The following is a 16,933-nucleotide window of genomic DNA, read 5'->3' on the forward strand; positions in this document are numbered from 1 at the left end:
TTTTTACCAGAAGTCAAAAAGGGTTTGTTTGGGCCCATCAAGAATGGACTTTGATATTCCATAGACCAAGAGGGCTAAATTCAACAGTTGACCTTAGACCGGAGGGTAAACACGATGTGGTAACCAGAGGAACTCTAATTGAAGGGCCTGAAGAATTGAAGGGAATTACAACTGGGAGCCTCTGGGAGGATTATATCGTCAACCAAGCAGCATAAAGTCACTATGTCACTCCTGAACTGTATGCATCGTAGCCACCTCCCGACACTTCCTGTCATTGCAGGGGCAATGGAATTGACAGTGTGGCCTGGGCGAGAGTGTTTTGGTGACAGGAGGATTCTTCTAGAGATAAAAAGGCATTGGAGAAATATTAAGATTTAGAAACATGATCTGTGATAGAGATATTTTTCTTCTTTTTTTTATACTTGGGGTAAGAGCAAAACTTTAACCTGGAATCTGATAAGTAACACAAAAGAAAGTTCCTCCCTCTCGGAGAATCACCAGTCTGTTTGGGTTCTGCCCTTGCTGATGGGCTGAGGTATCGGTGAAGACTTTCCCTCTTTGCTGCCGCCTTGTACAGCGTGACGGGTATGGGTTTTGGATCGTTGACTGTGCTGCAAGGTCATTTCTCTGGGTGAATGGCAGGGGGAAGATCTAAATGAATCATCATCAGAGACTTCAGAGCTGGGAAGAGCTCGTCACCAGGTCCTAGAGGGGCTAGAAAGTCATTCATTGTGTTTAAAGGGTATCCATCATAGTACCTTGCAAGTTACTTGGGAACATATGTCCGCTTCTTCTGAAACTCAGGAAAATAGTTAGCTTTTTAAAGAAGGTGAATTGTCACTTTTCTTTGGTCGGAAGAAAATGGGCTGGTGGGTCAGCAGCTCATGCCAGGGAGGAAAGACAATGTCCAGTGGTCAAGAGGAGTTGAAGCGAAGGAACCTACTTCAAACTGGACCAGCCCAGGAGGGGCTAGAAGGGATCTGGGATCAGTGTTCCGGTCCCTTATTGCAAAAACGCCCCCACTATCCCCCTAGCAGGCATCCTGCTTTAGAGATGGGTGCCCAGCACAGAATATGTTTTGAGAGAACACATCCATCCTATTCTTTCCCCGGAGCCAGGTCTCCTGATCTCGGTCAGCTTCAGGGCAGTGGACAAGCCTGAGGGTCATGAGCCCATCTTCTCATGACCCCAAAGCCACTGACGTAGCCCATCAAGCCCAGGTCATAGAAGGTCTTGTTGTCAGGGAGGCAGATGGGGAGGAGGTTGGGACCCAGGGTGACACTATTTTCCAGCTCCAGCAGGGCGATGTCCCCCTCAAAATTGTGGGACTCATCCTGACGGTAGTCCGGGTGGATGCTGACCCTGCGGATGGGGTGACTTGCCAGCTTCATGAGCTCTTCTACATTTGTATGGCCCAGGAACACATCCAAGGGGAGATTGCTTTGTGCATCGTGTTCCTTGAGATACAGGGTGTGGGCAGCCGTGAGGATCCAGCGGTCGCCCAGCAGGGTCCCGCCCCTGTGCCCGTGGATGTTGGTGAACACCTGCCAGGGGAAGTTGCCCATCTTGGCTTTTTGCCCTCTGATGATGTGCTGCCTCTGTTCCACAGGGTGCACGGGCTTCCCACACACTGAGGGAGAGAGAGGGAAGACAAGGGCAAGTCAGCTCCGGGTCTCCCACCTCTTCCTTCTGCGGCCAGCCAGCTCCCCGTTTGCCCTCTCTTTTTGACTTGTCTCTTTTCTCTTTTTCCTCCCATCTCCACACTTCCTTCATTGGCCTATTGACAGGCTCTTCTCCTTGTTTTTGTTTTTATTTTTGTTTTTTGAGACTCCTTGCTCTGTGGCCCAGGCTGGGGTGCAGTGGCGTGATATCAGCTCACTGCAACCTTTGCCTGCCGGGTTCAAGCAATTCTTGTCCCTCAGCCACCCTAGTAGCTGGGACTACAGGTATGTGCCACTATGCTTGGCTAATTTTTGTATTTTCTTTTTTCTTTTTTTGAGACGGAGTCTCGCTGTGTCGCCCAGGCTGGAGTGCGGTGGCGCGATCTCGGCTCACTGCAAGCTCCGCCTCCCGGGTTCACGCCATTCTCCCGCCTCAGCCTCCGAGTAGCTGGGACTACAGGCGCCCGCCACCTCGCCCGGCTAGTTTTTTGTATTTTTAGTAGAGACGGGGTTTCACCATGTTAGCCAGGATGGTCTCGATCTCCTGACCTCGTGATCCGCCCGTCTCGGCCTCCCAAAGTGCTGGGATTACAGGCTTGAGCCACTGCGCCCGGCCTAATTTTTGTATTTTCAATAGAGGCTGGGTTTTACCATGTTGGCCAGGCTGGTCTCGAACTCCTGACCTCAGGTGATCTGCCTGCCTCGGCCTCCCAAAGTGCTGAGATTACAGGTGTGAGCCACCACGTCTTGCCCCTTGTTCTTGTTTATTTCTTCCTGGGGTGTCTTCTGTTGTTTTTATTCTCTGATTTCCCATCTGCTTAGTGAAAATGCCGGCATTTCAGGACTAAATTCAGCACTCTTCCCCTCTCTCGCTTTCTCCTGGTATGTTCCCCTCTCCTCTCCTCTGTCTCCTTTTTCTGGGCCATGCTGCTTCTGAGGACTTTCAGGCTGCTAACGATCCTGAGGATGACCCCAGAGGGTTTCCACTCACCTGGCAAGCACCGAGGAATCTTCCCTTCCTTCTGTTCATTCTTCCAAATGCCCTGTGCTGTGCAGGTGTACAGCCCCGAGGGCAGAGGAGGCAAGAATCAAGTTGGGAGGTGATGGGTAAGAAAATTAGGTTGCAGAGGCCAGCAAGTACTGAGTGTGCTCGACAGGGAGAGGGGTAGGGAGGAACAACATGGCAAGGGCCAAAGGTCAAAGGCTCAACTCTAGAAGGAAAAAATGTCAAATGTTCAGAGGCTCTAGACCTGTATTTTGTTTTAATGTCAAGTAAAAAAATCGGAATGCTTAACCATTAATATATGTTTGCTGTGATCCCTGTTTGTGAAAGTAGACATAAAAACCAGAAGGAATGTATCAAAATCTTATCAGTGATTGCGTCTTAGTCGTGGAATCATAGATGATAATTGTAGCTACGTCTTCTGATTGCTGAAAATGTGCCATGCTTCTTACTTTATCCGCATGATCTCATTTAAACACTATAGTGACACTTGCAGGTGTGTGTTATTATCCTCATTGTGGATGAGCAGGCTGAGCTTAAATAATTTGCACAGGGTCACATAACTTCTAAGTGCCAGAACCAAGGTGCAGGAGGTTTTCTGACTCCAAAGTCCAGCTCTCAATGAATACCATTTATAATCCAGATTTTTTTCCTTTTTTTTCTGTTTCAAACCTATAATGCATGTGATTTCTAATATTTAAAAAAAGTTTGAAAAATACCCACTAATAAGTGAGAGTCATTTAGTAAAACTAAGTGCAAAAATCACAACCAGGTTGAGAGAGGAGAATGGAGAGGGGAGTTTCACTGAGTTAGCTGTAGTGGTCATGATGGTGGCAAAGACTGTGGTGTTGGTGTTGGTGGTGATTGTGGTGTTGATGTTGGTAATGGTGGTGGTGATTGTGGTGTTGATGTTGATGATGACAGTGGTGTTGTTAATGGTGGTGTTGTTAATGGTGTTAGTGGTGGTGGTGGTATTGGTGGTGATGATGGTGTTGGTAATGGTGATGGTGGTAATGGTGGTGGTGATGGTAGTGTTGGTGTTGGCAATGGTGGTGGTGGTGATAGTGGTGTTGGTAATGGTGGTGGTGATCATGGTAGTGTTGACAATGGTGTTGGTTATGATGATGTGGTGATGGTGGTGTTAGTGTTGGTGGTGATGACGATGTTGGTAATGGTGATGGTGGTGATGATGGTGTTGGTAGTGTTGATGGTGGCACTGGTGTTAGTAATGGTGGGTGTGGTGGTGGTGTGGTAGTGGTGATGGTGGTGTTGGTAATGATAATGGTATCGATTGTGGTGATGGCAGTGATGGTGGTGATTGTGCTGGCATTGATGCTACTGGTAGTGTTGCTTGTGTTGTTACTGGTAGTGGTGGTGATGGCAGTGATGGTAGCAGTGGGGATGTGGTGGAGGCAGTGGTGGTAGAGGGGATGATGTGGTGACAGTGACTTCATTTATGTGGTTGGACTCTTTGTCCAGCTCTCCTTCTTCGACCCTACCAACTTCCTCTTTGCACTTCGACCCCTGAAGCCAGTGCCCTGGCAGATACCTTAATATGCATTCCCTAGGGATTCTACTGAAATCTCAGAGGATGGGGATGGAAGGGAGAAAATTTCCATTTGCGTTAGTCCCTACTTTGCTCAGACTCCCTGCTGCCAGCACAGTCCATCATAGCCATGCTGACTGTGGCAGTAGTACTGGATACAGGCCTTGTAGGTACTCACCCCCATTGTGGTGGTGTGGAGGCAGATTCAGGGGCCTTACAGTCCTTGACTTGGAAGGGCTGGGGCAGGGGTGAGGAAGCTGAGAAAAGACTGTGCTGGAACTTTAGTGGTGAGAGTGTGAGTTGTCTACCTGCAGAGCACGTTGAGAGGCTTAGAAAAAATAGTCAGTGGCGAGGGCCCTTACAACGGACAGGAGTTGGGTGGTGTGAAATTCAGTTCTGGGTAGAGCCCATCCATCCCATTGAGATGAGGACCACTGCAGATTTACAGTTGGGCAGGTTAGTCAGGGTGAGGGGTCTTGAAGAGGAAAACACTCTGGATGCCTCCTTCTTTCTTGGCCCAGGTCCTCAAGGTTGGAGGTGGGAAGTCCCCAGGATCATATCCCTGAATTGTGACTTACTGTTGCATCTGGGCATGGCACGATGCCATGTGCCATCATCCTGGCAGACAGCTGTGAAGGAGTGAAGCACCTGGTTCCCCTGTTGAGCAGAGGAACAGGCACCATCAGTGCCAAGAGGCAATGCAGGTCCCCTTCTTGCCCTTCCCACACAGGAGTGGGAGGCAATACAAAGACATCTCTCAGCTCCCCCATGGATGTGGCTCCTTCTTCCTTCTCCCCAGCCTGTTACAGACAGGAGAACTGAGCTACACTGCAGCAAGTCAGAGCGGGACTAATTGATAGACCCGATCATCCTCTCTCTAGACTGTGGCCCGTTCCCACTGAGGTGCAATTGAATCCCACAATTTGTAATTAAAAAAATCACAAGCCACGTTTGAGTGTTTTTTTGTATCAAAACAAAAGCCTGTGCTCTAGGGCAGAACCATGTTTCTCTGGCTGGAGTCCCCTGCCTCCGGGCCTGCAGCACTTTCTCTCTCCTGGGTTGCAGTTTTCCTAAGGACAGAGGCCTTCCCTGAAATCCTAGAGCCACCTCACCCCGTTGAAAGGTGCTGGAGACGTTGATGTATGTGAAGTGCTGTTGCTGTTGAGCAGGGACAAGACTAGGAAATGGCAGTCTTTGAAATGAAAAGTTACTGGACAATATGAATGAGTTTTACTAAGACCAAAAATTGGCCAAGTGCGGTGGATTACGCCTGTAATCCCAGCACTCTAGGGGGCCGAGGCAGGTGGATCACTTGACGCCAGGAGTTTGAGTCAAGTCTGGGAAAATTGAGAAACCCTATCTCTACCAAAAATACAAAAATTAGCCGGGCACGGTGGCACTTGCCCGTAATTCCAGCAACTCCGGTGGCTGAGGTACCTGAGTAGCTTGAATCCAGGAACATCGCTTGAACCTGGGAGGCGGAGTTCACAGTGAGTGGAGATCATGCCACTGCCTGGGTGACAGAGCAAGACTCTGTCTCAAAAACAAAACAAACCCAAAAAGACCAAAAATCATCCCATAGAGTTAGCCCTGGTTGCAAAAGAATGTGTGTGAGAACTAGACCGTCTGAGTAAAATGTAGGTAATGTGAGAAACGGTGTGACTTGCTTTAAATTCTATGTTGTGAATGACAAATGCAAAAGTAAGGGCAGTGGGTGGTGCAGGCAAGGGAGGGTTGTAATATGAGCAAAGAGGTTGTTAGTCTCCAGTCCTCTGGACCCAGGACACCCACCCAATTCTCCTGATGGAGATGGAAGCACCTTGGAGTAAAGAACAATGCATCAGATGAACTCGACTTGATACAACATTCAAATGTGAGCTCCACAAAGGCTGTGTGACTTTGTGGGTTTCTTTTTACTGAACCTCCCACATCTAGGACAGTGCCTGACAGTAGACCCTTAAAATGTGCGTTATGAATTAACTATGACTTAAGGACATGTCATAGGTCTCTTCTTTGATTCTGATTAAGTCTTCCGTGTGGACCTATTGAGCAACGAAGGGATGTCCAGTCTTGGGTCTCTGTCCAGAGAGACAGATAATTTTTAGTTTACCAGCTTTTGTGAGATTGATCCATGGATAAAACCTTATTCCTTCCTGAATCTTCAGAGCTGAGGACAGGACGGTGGGCCCGGGGTGAGACCACCAACATGTGTAAAAGAGCCCTGGAGCAGGAGGCAGGAGATTGGGGTCCTAGTCCCTGCCGTAGAAAATCACTATGTGATGTTGATGAATGCTTGTCACCCTGCCTTTCAGTTCCTTCCAGCTTTCTTGATTATTGGACAAGCGCAATAGTTCTTAAACTTGGCTGCACGTTAGAATCACCTGGGTAGCTTTAAATAGTCTTGTTGCTCACGCTCTACTCCAGATCAATGGAATGAGAGTCTCTGCTGGGGGCCCTTGACTTCAGTATTTATTGATTGATTGATTTTTATTTTTTAGAGACAGAGTCTGGCTATATTGCTCAAGCTGGAGTGCAGTGGCTATTCACAGGGGCCTTGAATGATTGGGCTCAAGCAATCTTCCAGGATGTCGTAAACTCTCTGTTTTAAGTGTGCAGCAAGTTTGAGAGCTGGTGGACCAGGAGACTCTTCCAGCTGAAATGCCTATGACTCTAGCTGGGGTAAGACTAATTCCTCACAGCTGTGAACCCACCATCTGAATTCCCCCTGGGATGCTGGGCCGGCTCTCTCCCCTCAGCCCTGGGCTCTTACCTCTATGAGCTGGTAGCCTAGCTTGCAGGTAGCAATGAAGTAGTCACGGAATTGGTACTGAGGCTGCAGGTTCTGGATGACGGTGAACTCGTCTAGGGTCTTGGGCTGGGGACACTTGATGACTACTGGGGAGACCAGAGGGCGTATTTATTTGGGAGCCACCTGCCCTTCCTTCTTCCCACCTTTTCCCCATTGCTGGCCATTGAGGGAGGCCCCCAGGGAGCCTTACTCTCGGTGGTGTAGGGCAGCCTCCAGCCCCGGCTGTCCCCCGACTCATCTGTGAAGAACAGCAGATCCACAGCATTGCTGCTGGTGTCAAGGTCGGGGGGGCCTTTGCTTCCCACAGAACTCGCCAATGTTCTTCCCATTGGCATAGATATAGTAGGAGAGGAGGTTTTTTTTTTTTTTTTTTTTTTTTTTTTCCAGCTTGGATATTTTTACACAGGGCCAACTGTGTAGTAGCCTGGTGGCCAGGGTGGTGGTGGTGATGAAATCCTGCCTTATGTGTGTTTTCAGGGGAAGGTGGAAAGGGATCCCCACGACCCAATTCCAGTTATGTGGGAACTTGCCCAGCCCATGGGTGATGTTGGCCAATTCCTGCCCCAGCTGGCCAGGGGATCCAGGAGGAAGTTGAGACAAGAGGAGCTAAATGCAGACAGAAGAGGAGGAAGGGGTCTTTCAGGGGTAGGACGGCTGTACCTGTAGCTGGTCATAGGGGCAGTGTACTTGCTGGTGGTCATCAATTTCAAAAGGCTCCACGAACTTGAGGTGCGGGGTGAGGCCCCGCTCCACCCGGATGCTGTAGTTGCAGCGCAGGTCAGCGGGGTAGGACCGGGGGTACTCCAGGCTGGAGATGTAGCCCGATGCCTCCGTGTACAGCTCGCTGCTGCACTCAGCTGTGAGAACAGAGCCGCAGGGCATCATGGGGCCACTCTGGCTGGCTCAACCCCTGCCTCCCTGCTACACCACTCTGGCTCACCCTGGCAGGAATACCTGTCCTTCTGAAGCTCATAGCCTGGACAGCAGGAACAGAAGTAGCCTCCAGGCTGGGCGCAGTGGCTCAAGCCTGTAATCCCAGCACTTTGGGAGGCCGAGACGGGCGGATCACGAGGTCAGGAGATCGAGACCATCCTGGCTAACACGGTGAAACCCCGTCTCTACTAAAAAATACAAAAAACTAGCCGGGCGAGGTGGCGGGTGCCTGTAGTCCCAGCTACTCGGGAGGCTGAGGCAGGAGAATGGCGTAAACCCGGGAGACGGAGCTTGCAGTGAGCTGAGATCCGGCCACTGCACTCTAGCCTGGGCGACAGAGCGAGACTCCGTCTCAAAAAAAAAAAAAAAAAAAAAAAAGAAGTAGCCTCCAACATAGTTGTTACACAGGTGCTGGCACTGGGGCTGGGGGTCCCTCTCCCCTGATTCGCTCTGGGAAGCACATTCATCAAGGTCTGGAAGGCATTCAGGAAGGAGGGTTAAGCTCCTGCTGGGAGACCAGAGTAGTGGCTCTGATCTTAGGGAGGTCACTCACCAGAGGCCTAAAGACAAAGGCACTTTAGGCCACCTGGACCTCCAGGCCAGGCCTCTCCAAAGCTCTCTGGGGACTGCTCCATGGGGACAGAGCCCAGGTTGACAGGCCTCATTAGGGAAAGTTCTCTTGAGGGGAGGAACAAGGAAAGCCAGGCTTTCAGCTTCTTTGGATTCAAGATTCCCTTTCTTGGCCTCCATTCAATGTGGCTGAGGTTAGAGAAAAGGGATCCCTGGGGGGCTACTCACCCACAGCTTGGTAGTAGTCCAGGAAGCCCTTGTAGAACATGATGGTCCCATTCTCCTCGTTGGAGAAGTCTGTGTGGAAGGTCAGCAGCATCTTGTTCCCTTGAGACAAAAATTCCTTTTTTCCTGGGGGGTTGCCCAGTGGAGAACCCAGTTGCCCACAGAACCTCCCCAGGTTTTTCGTATCAGCAGAGATCTGGTGGAAGAAGGACAAGGAGTAGGAAGAAGACCTGTTGTGGAGTGGCACACGTGGTGGCTCAGTGATGGTCCTCCTGGTCTCACCCAGAGCGAATCATGCACCACATCGGCTCTGCTGGTCACTACCTGCTGGGTTCAGCTACTGCAAACTTCCCCATGTGACCTTCAACTGTTCCCCAAGTCTCCCACTGACTCACTCTTTGCGTGTTGTCCTGCACTGGGTACCTCACCCCTTCCCTGTTTTCTGCTCCTCTGGCAGGTTTCAGGTCATTCTCCATCCCCACCTCCTGCAGCCTGTTCCCCTGGGGTCCTGGTTGTCTGTACCCAGCCTTTCCCCTCCCCTCATTCCCTGAGCCCAGACATGTCTACTTTATTTTCTGCCTTCCGATTCCACCTAGGCTTAATGAAACCATTCACACCTTGAGTGCCTCCTTATGCCCTTGGCTGAACATGAGCCCTGAAGTCCACCAGTCTCAGTGTCAGGAGGCATGGCCTTGTCCCTCTTCCTTCCTCCTCAAAGCCTCCTCAACCTCTTCTTGCCCCTGCCACCAAACACCCTCCCCCAACACTGCACACTCACCAATTCCTCTGGGTGGGGAAGATGTTCCATTTTCATGTTATGTTGAAGGCCAAAAGAGTGAGGGTGGTGATCAACTCAGTATACCACTGGAGGCTACATGAGTAAACAGCAAACTCTTCTCATAAATGCAGGATGTTGGCAAACTGACACACTGCATCTGCTGCCCAGAAGGAATGCTGAGGGCAGCCATGCCCCAAGTGTAGTGTTTCTTGTGATTATCTACAGGGCACATCTGAAGCCTGTTAGTAATAATATAAACCTGTGATCAGTCAACCAGCCAACCAATTGTTACCTCCTCCTCCCTGCTCATTCTACCCAATAAATGTGAAGGGCTGTGGAAGCTCGGGTCTGCTGCTGTTGCTCACTAGAGCAGGGAGCTCTCTTCTTCTTCCCCTGGCCTCTTTCTTTAAAACAGTTTGTTTTGTCTTAAGTTTTCATTTCTACATTTGTCCTCCTTCGTTCAGTCTTGTAATGATGGACTCAAGTAGTAACATTAGTAACTGTTGTAGTGATGGTCTCAAGTAGTAATCGTGGCAGTCAGTTACAAGTGGCGCCCAAACAGGGACAATCAAGGACAAACAGGGACCTGAAGAGGCCTGCAGGGACAAATAGAGATTAGTAGGGATAAATAGAAATGAATAGAGATAAATAGAGACAAATGGAGATAGGTAGGGACTTGCAGGAACTTGTAGGAACTAACAGGGACCATAGGGACAGACAGGGACAGATAGGGATAAAGAAAGACTAGAAAAGACTGGCAGAAACTTGCAGGGACAGACAGAGACAGATAGGGTCCTGTAGGGACTTGAGCGAGGACAGTCTGCTGGAGCAGAAAAACTAAAGCCCAGAAAAACCTAAAACCTAAAACCTACCAGACGAATGAGAAACCCCATTACAAGTCTGCCAGCAGCAATATAAGATCAGTGCTCTAAAGTGGTACAGAGAACAGGAAGTTTTTGAATCAGGGTAACATAGGGAAGAATTTGGTTATTTCTTTTCTCTTTTGTTTGGAGTTTGGTAAGTACCATCTTTTTGTTACTATTTCAGGGTTTGAGCTAATTTTTTGCCGCACCTACAGCACCTATTGAGGGTGGTGAACAGGAGAGGGAGGATAAAAACTGGCTTGAACCATCTGCTTTTGTGACTACAGAAAGGCTAACTTTGGCTTTGGCTTTCATGGATTGTGGACATGTGCTGGCACCTGTGAGATGTGCAGAGGACTTGGGAGGTTTTCTCAGCTTGTCAAGATGTGGGAACCGAGCTTCATTGCTCTGCAGTGTTGACTCAGGCAATGGCTAATTTGGTAGCTGACAGATCTAAGGGAAGCCAAGGGTTAAGCCCTAAAGTGAGAAAGTGTTATAAGTGTAGAAAAATTGGATTTTTTTTTTTTTTTTTTTTGAGACAGAGTCTCGCTCTGTTGCCCAAGCTGGAGTGCAGTGGCGCGATCCTGGCTCACTGCAAGCTCTGCCTCCTGGGTTCACGCCATTCTCCTGCCTCAGCCTCCCGAGTAGCTGGAACTACAGGCACCCGCCACCGCGCCCGGCTCATTTTTTGTATTTTTAGTAGAGACGGGGTTTCACCATGGTCTCGATCTCCTGACCTTGTGATCCGCCCGCCTCGGCCTCCCAAAGTGCTGGGATTACAGGCGTGAGCCACTGCGCCCGGCCTAAAATTGGATGTTTTAAAGGAGAATGCCGTCAGACCTCTGGGCAGAAGCAATCTGATAACATAGTTCTCCTCTCAACAGAAAAAAACGCTAGGCCTTTGCTCTCGTTGCAATAAAGGAAATCATTGGGCTAATCAATACCACTCAAAGTTTCATCAAAATGGCACCCCCCCCACCCCTGTTGGGAAATGAGAAGTGGGCCTGGACCTGGGCACCTCAAACAATAAGGGCATTCCCTGTCTGGGTTGCAACTCCTTTTCAGGGGTGGGTTTCTGGAGACTCATTGATTCCAGCTCCCTCCAGTAGCAGAAACACCTGTAAGTGCAGGATTCGATCTCCCAGTCAGAGAACGAGTTACATTAGTTGGAGGAGACAAACACACGAAGATTCCCACTGGTTTTGGGGACCTTTGCCAGCAGGACACATGGGATTAATTTTAGGCAAAAGTCATCTTAACTTACAGGGCATTGCTGTGGTTCCAGGAGTTGTTGATTTGGATTACAAACCAGAAACTCAGGTAGTGGTAATGGCATAAGATCTTTGGGTTTTTGAACCAGGGAGAATATATTGCTCAATTGTTGCTTATTCCCCGTAAATTGCACCCTTCTCCACGAAAGGAGAAACAAGGGAATCGGGGATTTGGAAGTACAACTACACGGGAAATTTATCTATCACAACCCATGGCATCTAATAGACCCACTTGTTCAGTGTAAATTGAAGAAAGAAGTTTTGTGGGCTTATGGATACGAGAGCAAGAGATTGGTCTCTTGTGGTAATAGATCTTGAAGATTGTTTTCTTTGCTGTGCTATTGCACGAGAAGGATAAACCTTGATTTGCTTTCTCTGTGCCTTCTGTTGATTGGAAAGAGCCTGTCTCATTATCAGTGGAACGTTTTACCCCGCAGTAATTAACCAAAGAGGCAGAAGCTGAGTTACAGCTTGTGGAGCAGATGCTTCAGCAACAGCATGCCTCCTGGCTACAGGCACAAAAGCCTTTGCTTTTGTTTCGGTTGATTTACTAACTGCGGATGAGGGTATGCTTGTGTTTTCACAGGAAATGAACAAACTGTGTGGGTGCCCCAAGGTGTGTGAGACCATGGAACCAGAGACTGGAGAGACCCATGGATCCCAGCTGTGGGCCTGGCTCCTGCAGTGCGAGCTATGAGCCAGTTGAATCTGAATGTGAAGATGGAACAAACCACCAACGGCAATTGAAGGCTGCACAGCCTGGAATTGCCTTTACTAAATTAATTCAAAAACAAAAAGGGAGAGATGTTGGAGGCTGAAAGAGTGAGGGTGGTGATCAACTCAGTATACCACTGGAGGCTACATGAGTAAACAGCAAACTCTTCTCATAAATGCAGGATGTTGGCAAACTGACACACTGCATCTGCTGCCCAGAAGGAATGCTGAGGGCAGTCATGCCCCAAGCGTTTCTTGTGATTATCTACAGGGCATATCTGAAGCCTGTTAGAAATAATATGAACCAGCCAGGCGCGGTGGCTCACTCCTGTAATCCCAGCACTTTGGGAGGCCGAGGCAGGTGGATAACGAGGTCAGGAGATCGAGACCATCCTGGCTAACATGGTGAAACCCCGTCTCTACTAAAAAATACAAAAAATTAGCCACGTGTGGTGGCAGGCACCTGTAGTCTCAGCTGCTGGGGAGGCTGAGGCAGGAGAATGGTGTGAACCCGGGAGGCGGAGCTTGCAGTGAGCCGCGACAGTGCAAGACTCCGTCTCAAAAAAAAAAAAAAAAGAAATAATATGAACCTGTAATCAATCAAGCAGCTGACCAATCTTTATCTCCTCCTCCCTGCTCATTCTACCCAATAAATACGAAGGGCTGTAGAAGCTCGGGGTCTGTGGCCTTTGTTCACTAGAAGCAGGGAGCTCTCTTCTTCCCTTGGTCTCTTTCTTTAAAACAGTTTCTTTTGTCTTAAATTTTCATTTCTATGTTTGTCCTCCTTTGTTCAGTCTCATAATGATGGTCTCAAGTAGTAACATTAGTAACTGTTGTAGTGACTGCCGCAAGTAGTAACTGTCTCAAGTAGTAACTGTGGCAGTCAGCCACAATCTTATTCCTGCATACCTCCTACCTCCGGGGGTCTCCTGGGAATGGTAGTTATTGGACCTTCGCAGGCTCTGCTTGAGCCCTGAATCTCATTTTTACTGGATAGAGAAAGATGGGCCAGGGAAGGTACCCTTGGTTGTCACAGAGGTGAGGGTTCTGAGCCTACTGTCCTTGCTGAAGACTATTCCCGTGCTGCCAGAGCACACATTTCTCCTCCTCATGTCCCTGTGTTCCTGTTGAGGCAGGCAGCCACGCCAATCTTCTCCTTGGAGACAGGGAAGCTGAGGCACAGTGGTTTCCCAAAGGCTCTCAGCTAGACAGCAGATGGGGAAGGTTTTCTTGACTCAGTGGACAGTGAATTTCCTGAGTAGGTCCTGTCCCCTACTCTGTGCTTCTCCCCTCAGTGCTCACTGCGGGCCTCTTCACCAGTGAGTGCCCCGTCCAGGGCAACCCTTGGCTCTAAGAGATGCAGTCGGCCATCAGCTCTTGTGGGGCTGGGCTGTGTCTGGGGGTGTGCATGCCATACAGATCCCAGATCCCAGAGGGTCCCGTTTTGTCTCCCCTCTGCTGCCCGTCCTGCCCCTACCTCAACATAGTCATGGGAGCAGCCTTCAGAAGGCTCCAGGTCAAAGTGCTGGAAGACGAGCTTCACCCTGTATCCTGTGGGGACTGTGATCACAGTGGTTGTTTCAAAGCTGTTGGGGTAAGGCTTGGGGAACAGAGGGGAAGTCACCTCCCCAAATAACCTCTGAGGGATGGGAATGGAGCCTCCTGCCCTGCAGAACAGGGCCGGCACCAGGAGGTACAAGAGCCACCTGCCAAAACAAAAGAGAGTGTCTGGAGTTGGAGGGGTTCAGCACTCTTGCCATGTGGGCAGTGGCCATGGCATGGGACGAGATGGCCATACCGTTGGGCATCCTCCTCTCTGCCCACTCTGGATCTCACCGACATGTTCTCAGCAGGGGTGCCTGGGTGGGGAGGGCGGCCTTTGCAGCTGCTGCATTGGGTCACTCCCCAGGGCAGTGTCCAGTCCAGAGGCCACCACACTCCCCTCACACTCCCCTTCCAGCCTCCTCCCCTGCCTGGCCCCATCCCTCCCCTCCCCTTCCAGGAATAGGACTGGCTTGGGACAAGTTAGTGGAGGGTGAGGGTTTCCACCCGTGGGTCTCTGAAAGGGCTCCCACAGGTTCAGTAAGAGCGTCTGGGAGAGACCATCTGTGGAGTGTGGGACACAGGCAGAGTGTCCCCTCCTGGGCAGGGGGTCCCCTCCTCTCGCTGCTTCCTGCCGTGAGCCCAGAGGGAAGAAAGGACCATGGCATGGGCTTCTATGTATAAGGTCTCGTCTGGTCCTTAGGAGGAGGGACGGGGCGTGTGTTGTGTGTGTCCATGTGTGTGCACAGTGGGATTGATGAGAGAAGAGTGTGTGAAGAGAGAAGGGTGTCCCTGTATCCCTGAATTGCCTCCCATGTCCTGGCTTCTCCCCTGGCTTCTCCCTCCCTCCTGGGTGCCCATCACCCTTGCAAGGCCCGTGTTGAATCCTGGGCTCTCCTGACAGCGTCTTCGTGCACTGTGTGCAGAGGGAGGCCGCGTCACGCACAGCAGGGAGGGGAGGGTTTTCTGTGGAGTGGAGGGGGGACCATTACCAGAGGAATGTTGGAGGGAATGAACTATTTGCATAAACAAAAGATCTGAGTTTCCACTTTAATTTAGTTTTGGTTTTGAAATCCCTGTCGGTGGTGCCACCTGCTGGTCTATGAGGGAAAGGGCTAAGGAGACAGGAGTCTGACTTTTTAGGGCCAGGGGAGCCCTTGGTTGGAGACCCAGATGCCTCAGTCTCTGAATCTGATCAGCTTCTCCTTCCTTCCAAGACTTTCCTGGGGGGCTGCTGCTGTGTTTACAAGGTTCCTACCAAAGCAGTGGGAGACCACAGGTTGTGAATTCTCTTTTCTGGGCTGTCCTTTCCCATGACCCTGTTCTTCTTGCCGTCATTCAACCCACAGCCCTGATCCAAGAATGGCCTGGGTTTCCATGCCCAGGATGTAATGATAGGAACACTGGGGCAGAGGAGGGCACGTGGGAGTGGGCAGAAGAGAGAGGAGCTTGGTTGCCTTGGGGCCCTGGCCTGCTTTAGCCGTCAATGACACGTGGACATAGAATAGGGATGGCCATGTCAGGGCAGCCCTAAATCAGCCCTGGGTTTGAGACCCTCTGGGGCGGCTGCGGAAGGGGTAAAATGTCCCCATCTCCTCAGCATCTGCTCAACACAACTGCCAGGGCTGAAGCCGAGGGTGCGGGTGTGGAGCAAGAGGCACTTGGTTTTTCTGAGATGGAGCCAGGCCCCTGGGAGGGAGGAGGGACCCTAGACTCTCTTGTCCATGAGGCCATAGTGTCCTGCTTTAAAAATTTTGCTCTTGGCCGCGTGTGGTGGCTCATGCCTGTGATCCTGGCACTTTGTGAGGCCAGGGTGGGAAGATCTCTTGAGCCCAGGAGTTCGAGACCAGCCTGGGCAACATAGTGAGACCTTATCTCTAAAAGTTAAAACAAATAAAAACCAATTTCACTGTTTTTGGAAGGCTTTCTTCATCAACTCTCCATGGCACCAAATATCTGATGGCACTTTACCCCATAGAGGGGCTTGGGCTGCAGAGCAGGCCTCTGTGTTCTTACGCCTTTGTAGGCTGTTCTGCTTGTTTCCCTTATTAGATTAATCCCTCCAACCTCCACCCTTCTGCCCCCAACCCCGTTCATCCATTTATGGGAACCTGTTTAATGGCAAGGCACTTTCCCAGGCAATAGATTGCAAGAATTCACAGAGCTGATGCAGTTCCCCATCAGGCAGTGACCAAGTCATCAGTAGTTAGACAGCAGGCACACAGAAGGTGCAAGATCCACCAACGCTTCGAGGGTTTCTCCAGCAGGCCTGTGTGTCAGAGCTGAGGACTGAACCTAATGGAGGGCTGGTCTGTGATGCGATCAGGATATGAACCACAGCCTTGTTAGGTCAGGAAAGACAAAAGATAGGGGAGAAGGAAAAGGACTAGATCAGAGGACGAGAAGGAAGGGGAATCTTGTCTAACAAACTGCACATTAATATCCTGGCAGCAGCAGTGTTGTGTGTGTGTGTGTGTGTGTGTGTCTGTGTGTGTATGCAGTATATGTTGATAATGGAGGCAGAGGGAACGGGTAAGGAGGTAAGTGTTAGCTGAAGCTCTTCCATCCATCCCAGGGAGTCTCAGTTCTGCCTTGGCATTGTGTAACATGCTTGGAGAGTGGCAAACCTGGACGTCATTAGCTCAGTCCCAGCCCTGTCTCCACTCTGTCCAACCATTCAAAATAACATTTCCTCACACATTTTTGTTATGTCCTTGACTTACACCAAGAAGGAAAAAAATGCATATGAATGTTGCTGCATCTGTTTTAAAACAAGTATTGAGGACCTTGTCTGTTACAGTGTTTGTTCCTCTAAGGATTTGATTCTTGGGAAAAAGATTTCTCTCTTAAAGTGGTGGTAGGTTTTCCTCTGTGGACATGTCTCTACCGCTAGTTCATCCATCTCCATCATCTCTCTCTAACTTCTCTCTCTCTCTCTCTATCTCATTGTCTATATCTCTATCTCTAGACCTAGAGACAGCGATGGAGGTGTAGATATAGATCTAGACATACATATGT

The 16,933-nt window shown here is 49.9% G+C and overlaps 1 protein-coding gene across 1 annotated transcript; it reads right to left on the minus strand.

Annotated features, from left to right (window-relative positions):
• Positions 1 to 446: 446 nt before the first annotated feature.
• On the minus strand, positions 447 to 16,004 carry C1R (complement C1r). Its single transcript, XM_031650229.1, is given in 16 exon segments — positions 447 to 1,162; positions 1,164 to 1,630; positions 2,653 to 2,729; positions 4,302 to 4,340; positions 4,342 to 4,408; positions 4,411 to 4,437; positions 4,789 to 4,867; positions 6,981 to 7,102; positions 7,210 to 7,309; positions 7,311 to 7,358; positions 7,680 to 7,876; positions 7,960 to 8,019; positions 8,339 to 8,425; positions 8,751 to 8,943; positions 13,851 to 14,079; positions 14,172 to 16,004. Coding segments are annotated over 16 exon segments (2,265 nt in total). The 5' UTR covers positions 14,357 to 16,004; the 3' UTR covers positions 447 to 874.
• Positions 16,005 to 16,933: the final 929 nt, after the last annotated feature.

The sequence above is a fragment of the Papio anubis genome, chromosome 9 (genome assembly GCF_008728515.1).
Source record: "Papio anubis isolate 15944 chromosome 9, Panubis1.0, whole genome shotgun sequence".
Classification (NCBI taxonomy): domain Eukaryota; kingdom Metazoa; phylum Chordata; class Mammalia; order Primates; family Cercopithecidae; genus Papio; species Papio anubis.